At 48.4% G+C, this 6,130-nt stretch overlaps 1 protein-coding gene across 1 annotated transcript; it reads left to right on the top strand.

Annotated features, from left to right (window-relative positions):
- The first annotated feature begins 942 nt into the window (after positions 1-942).
- Positions 943-4,990, top strand: LOC136477405 (beta-fructofuranosidase, cell wall isozyme-like). Its single transcript, XM_066475556.1, has 7 exons — positions 943-1,178; positions 1,351-1,359; positions 1,839-2,698; positions 2,881-3,039; positions 3,825-4,069; positions 4,258-4,351; positions 4,501-4,990. Exons 1-7 carry the CDS (start codon positions 989-991, stop codon positions 4,684-4,686), a joined length of 1,743 nt encoding a protein of 580 aa, XP_066331653.1. The 5' UTR covers positions 943-988; the 3' UTR covers positions 4,687-4,990.
- The last annotated feature ends 1,140 nt before the right edge of the window (positions 4,991-6,130 follow it).

Genomic DNA, 6,130 nt, shown 5'->3' with positions numbered 1-6,130 from the left:
GTTACTTTTTTTTTTGTCGAGCGTCGGTTTCAGTTCTCGGCAAAGTGTTTGCCGAGTGTCCGATAGAAAACACTTGGCAAAGAGGCGTTTGCCGACACTGTAGATGTCGTGTGCTGTTTACCGAGTGTTACACTCGGCAAATCTTTTACCGAGTGTTTTTTTGTCTTTGTCGAGTGCCTGTGCCACGTAGCAAACTCACTGTTTCTGGTAGTGCATCCTCTTCTCCTGAGGTTGCAGGTGGCCATGGTGTGTCAACGGCTACTCTGATCCTGGGCCCCCTTCATTGGATCTAGCAGCATCGCGGTTGAATCTAGCAGCACCAGGTGGCCACGGTGATTTTTAATAAAAAATTGTGAATCAATTATCTATTATTGACTATGATAATTAGAGCTTACCAAATTAAGTGTAGACGTTTCTGAATATTATGAAATTTCTAGAGTTGAATTTTTTAGCACATCTCATGAGGATTAACGTGACCTCTAATTAATAATGATAAGATTGATTTTTCGCAGACGTATGTGCTTGGTCACATTTCTCATATTTGTTCTTCTTCTGCTTCTTCGACTCTCGGCATGCCAATTGCCATGCATGTACATCCCTAGAGTATTATAAAGATAAAGATAAGAAACGGCTCTATCATTTTCACATGATGTTTTTATACTTCCAATAGATAACCACTATTCTGACGAATTCTCGAGGGATCAAAAGGCGTAGTAGTTAAATTTGTTTCGTCAATGACAAAACAAAGGAGCGCCCACCTCGACACGGCGCTCAGTGGCTGGTTTTGGAACACGAAACCAAGCTCACTGCAACAATTGCCATCGGATTAATTATAATTATAATACTCGACTAGTCAGCCAGCAGAACGCGCTAAAACGTGTAGTTTTTTTCCTATAAAACCCCCCGACCCTGCCTGGTCTTCTCACCATCCATCGTCCAAAACCGTCCCATTTCCCCCTCTTCCTGCTGCCGCATCCTCAGAAACGCAATGGGGACTCGGCAGCGGGTCCTCGTGCCATGGGCGGTGCTGCTGCTCGCGCTGCGTCTCGCCAGTGCCTCCCATGTCATACACCGGAGCCTGGAGGCCGAGGCGGCACCGCCATCGGTGCCGGCCTCCATTGTCAGCCCCCTGCTCAGGACGGGGTACCATTTCCAGCCGCCAATGAACTGGATCAACGGTAATACGCTAGCTACTTCTCTTGAAGTTTGAATGAATTAATGGTTCTTGTGCTGTTTTCGTTTTCATGCCGCTCGCTGCAGAAGCGTTGTTCTAACATGGTTTTTGTTTTCTGTGTCCCTGTCCATGTTGGCGGTTCTGATTGCTGGGACGGCGGAACTCATCGGCTGCAGACCCCAACGGTACGCCTTTTACCCAGCCCGTTTCTTGCAGTTATCTTATTCTTATCCCTGTGTTGTGCTGCCTGCTACTAGATCTATATAATGTCTGCAAGTATCATGAACAGCTGTACTCGTTACTTAATCGTGGGAGGATGAAATGGCGCATTTTTAAGTGCTGATCTACCTAGTAGTAGCAAAGGACATTTTAACATTCAAAAACAGTGCATGCCCCTTGTGCCCCGCAGACTCCACATGAGGAGGCAGCTCGTCATGTGTAGTATATGGTTTTTAGCGTATACGAATCATCAACATCAAGTGGCGTAAAAGCCGGTCAGTGCAAGTACACGATAGAATCTGACTTCATATAGTATAATATAGTATAGAGCAACTGTAAATAAAGAAATAAAAAAAATTCTACTAGCGAAGGTTAGATTTCTTTTAATCAATAGAAGAAGAATACTAATCCTAGTTGACATAGAATTTGGCAACTCTAAGTGCAGCTCCGATGTACTACAAGGGATGGTATCACTTGTTCTACCAGTACAACCCCAAGGGCGCGGTATGGGGCAACATCGTGTGGGCACACTCCGTGTCGCGCGACCTCATCAACTGGATCGCGCTGGAGCCCGCCATCTACCCGAGCATCCCCTCCGACCAGTACGGCTGCTGGTCGGGCTCGGCGACGATGCTGAAAGACGGCACGCCGGCGATCCTGTACACGGGGATCAACCGCCCCGACATCAACTACCAGGTGCAGGTGCTGGCGTTCCCGAAGAACGCGTCGGACCCGCTGCTCCGGGAGTGGGAGAAGCCCGCGGCGTACAACCCGGTGGCGGCGCCGGCGGGCGGCATCAACGCGACGCAGTTCCGCGACCCGACCACGGCGTGGTACGCGGCGCACGACGGGCACTGGCGGATGCTGGTGGGCAGCGTGCGGGACGCCCGGGGCATGGCGCTCGTGTACCGGAGCCGGGACTTCAGGACGTGGACGAAGGCGAAGCACCCGCTGCACTCGGCGCTGACGGGGATGTGGGAGTGCCCGGACTTCTTCCCCGTGTCCGGGCCGGCGCTCCGGGACGGGCTCGACACCTCCGACGCCGGCGCCAAGTACGTGCTGAAGGCCAGCCTGGACCTCACACGGTATGACTACTACACCATCGGGTCGTATGATAAGAGGAAGGACCGGTACTACCCGGATAACCCGAACAGTGACTACCACCGGCTGCGATACGACTACGGCAACTTCTACGCGTCCAAGACGTTCTATGATCCGGCGAAGCGGCGGCGGGTGCTGCTGGGGTGGGCCAACGAGTCGGACAGCGTGCCGGACGACAAGGCCAAGGGCTGGGCCGGCATCCATGTACGTCCTCTTTACTACTGCCTGTCTGCTGCTGCTAGCTACGCCATCACTCCGATCCATCGGTGAGAGAGAGAGCTGCTATCAGCCCGCACGCATGCGCCTACTCCTCCTGCTCCTTGGCTAGCTAGAAATTTCAAAGCGTTGAATCGTTTGACTGCTTGTGGGTGCTCGCGTCGTGACAGGCGATCCCAAGGAAGATCTGGCTCGACCCCACCGGGAAGCAGCTGCTGCAGTGGCCCATCGAGGAGGCTGAGAAGCTCAGAGGGAAGCCCGTCAGTGTGGGCGCCAAGCTGGTTAAGCCCGGCGAACACTTTGAGGTCACAGGCATCGCGACTTACCAGGTTGGTTGGTTAGTTGTACTGCTACTTTCGATCGATGATAAACTGTTTTTGAAATTGAAAATTTCATTCGTGTCAATTATTAGTGAATATGTTATCCACTAGCTAGCTAGTGGCGGCAAGGGTAACATGCATGTGCGCGCGCGCGCGCAGCAGCTTATCACGGGCGCACACTACGCACCGCGAAGAACAACAAACAACTGGTGCTAGCAACTTGTGGGAAGTATATACTAGTAGTAGCACTGTACGTTGCAGTCAAGGGCCCCACGTGCAGAGTACCTGTCTAGTCCAGCCAAGATCCGATGGTCCTTACATATATATGCCTTGTCGGCGATAACCCCTACGTAGGTTACACGAGCCCACTCCTACGCTTGTCTTGCTCTGCCACTTGCAAACACCGGAATACAACGGGTCTCCTCGCCATCGCCGATCTTTCACGGTTTCACCTCCTTCTCTGCTGGTTTACGTACACACCTAGCCAGCAACACTTGTTTCTGTTTGAAGTTTGAACAATCTTCTGTCACACACACACACACACACCTGTCGCGTAACAAATCACCAACCAGACAGCAGACAGGACATGAGCAGAAGAATCTTCCAACGCACACGCCTGTTATTTTCCAAGACAAGTTAAATCTTCCAGTCCACATATTAATTGATGCCACGCACGTGTGACCACTGATTACATTGACTGACAAAGCCAATCTCCTAAGTACTTTCTGAAATGTTTTGTTCTTCCGGCGGAGAGTGAAGCTGAAAGACGCCACTCGTCGATCTTGTGATGGCAGGCTGATGTTGAGGTGACCTTCGAGATCTCGAGCTTGGAGAAGGCAGAGCCCTTCGACCCGGCGTACGACGACGACGCGCAGAAGCTGTGCGGCGTCAAGGGCGCGGACGTCAAGGGCGGGGTGGGGCCCTTCGGCCTGTGGGTGCTGGCTTCTGCCGACCTGCAGGAGAAGACGGCCGTCTTCTTCAGAGTCTTCAAGGACGGATACGGCAAGCCCAAGGTGCTCATGTGCACCGACCCCACCAAGTATGGCCCACCTACTACCTACATCCTTCCCCCTTCTTGCATCACAACAGCCACATTGCACATGTGCATGCACATAGAGGGGGTACATGTATGCCCCCGCTATGTGGACGCATATGCTTCTTCAGATTACAATGTTTACACAAAACTAAATAGATGCCTTGTGTTTTCTCCCTTCTTGTGTTGAGCAGGTCATCTCTTAGTCCAGATCTGTACAAGCCGACCTTCGCGGGCTTCGTCGACACCGACGACATTTCAAGCGGGAAGATTGCTCTTAGAAGCTTGGTACGTACAGACGTCTCTGAAGCAAATGTCATGCACAATTGTTGACTACTACTGTTAAGCAATTGGATTATGACTTATCACTTGACTGATCCTTATATTATCTTGTTGCTGTTTGTTGTTTTCTTGTGCGACATGGCATCTATATACAGATCGATCGATCCGTGGTGGAGAGCTTCGGCGCGGGAGGCAAGACGTGCATCCTGTCACGGGTCTACCCGTCCATAGCCGTTGGAAAGGATGCTCACCTCTACGTTTTCAACAACGGTGAGGTGGACATCAAAGTGTCAAGCCTGACTGCCTGGGAGATGAAGAAACCGCTCATGAACGGCGCCTAGAAGCGTACGTGGATGACTTTATTCGTTTCTCTTCAACGACCGTACCTTTGCTGCCAGAAATACTATTGATTATTGATTGTTGAGGTCCTTCAGTTTTCGCCCTTCATCATCTACACAAGCGACGACTAGTAGTTTGAGTTGTTTTACTTCCATTGGCTGGATGATTATTCTTCTTCTTCTTCTTCTTATGTGCACGCACACAAATGGGAGTATATGCTTAGCTGTCCGGCAAAGAGAAATTGATTACGCTTCTTCTTGTATTGTACAATAATATGAGATGAATAAAAGGCTGCTAATTTTACAGTGTCAAGTAACAAGAGCTCCTCCTCTCTCTTCTTCCAGATTATATATATGACCAAGATGCTAACCTGACTTACATCTGACGAGCTAACTAATCTAGTCTCATTTTATTTTTCGAAACTTTTAAGTGGTAGAGCTCATTTTGCCTCTGATTCTCTATGTAATGGGATTCTCTAAGAAAAATGATCATGTGACTGAAAATGGTTATCTAAGATAAATTATGTATATGAAGTGATTAGGTGCGAAAGTGAATCGGGAGAGAGCCTACTTTTTTCAACCCACGGTGTCCTAACTAGTTCATTACTATAACAAAACAGTACAAAGAAGGCACACCCAATTTAGTGACACGAAAACGTAAAACTAGTCTATGATTTTAAGAGTTTCTATGATGCATTAATTTTAGATAACCACTTGATGGAATTCACATATATTTCTGCAAAAAAAAAAAACACCGGTTGGCAGACACTAGTATTATAACACCCTCGGTGTTACACTGTAAATCGTTTACTAAAACACTGCATGAGCATCATATTTATATGTTAATGTATGTAATATAGGGTGTAGACCAATTTACATAACTTAAAACGACCAACGGAAATGCATAACGAAAGGTTGTTCGTGACATATGAGATTATCGAGTAAGGATGTTCACGAATTTTTATTGAACGAAAACACTATAGAACGTATATACGGAACTTTAATAAATTTAGAAGTACAAACATTATAGATGACGATGAAATACCTGCGGTCAAAAAATAAATTCACTAGCTAACATACCTAATAGCTTGGAAATCGAATTTGACGTGAATCCGATCAAGACTTAGTCGATTTCGTAAGTCTAAAAAAATTGTTTGACAAAGCTATGTTTGGCAATTTTTATAGAGTAATTGGGTTATGGAGTGGTGTGGTTTTATGGCTGGTTTTAGTAGCCTAACATGACCTCTCAAGTATAGCATAGGTGGTTTGGTGATTGGATCAACGATTTAGGTTTTTAGAATGCTTTAAAAGTCGTGCACAGCCCGTCCTCAGGCTGGTTCGTAGGCCGTGTGTGGTCACCACGTGCAGTCTCGACGCCACCGTGTCGGCTTTGCCCGCGCTGGCCGGCTGAAGCCGCCCTGGTTTGGCTGCGGCCTGGCGGAGCTGG

Source organism: Miscanthus floridulus, chromosome 8, assembly GCF_019320115.1.
Source record: "Miscanthus floridulus cultivar M001 chromosome 8, ASM1932011v1, whole genome shotgun sequence".
Taxonomy (NCBI): domain Eukaryota; kingdom Viridiplantae; phylum Streptophyta; class Magnoliopsida; order Poales; family Poaceae; genus Miscanthus; species Miscanthus floridulus.
This window is presented reverse-complemented; position numbering and strand designations above follow the sequence as displayed.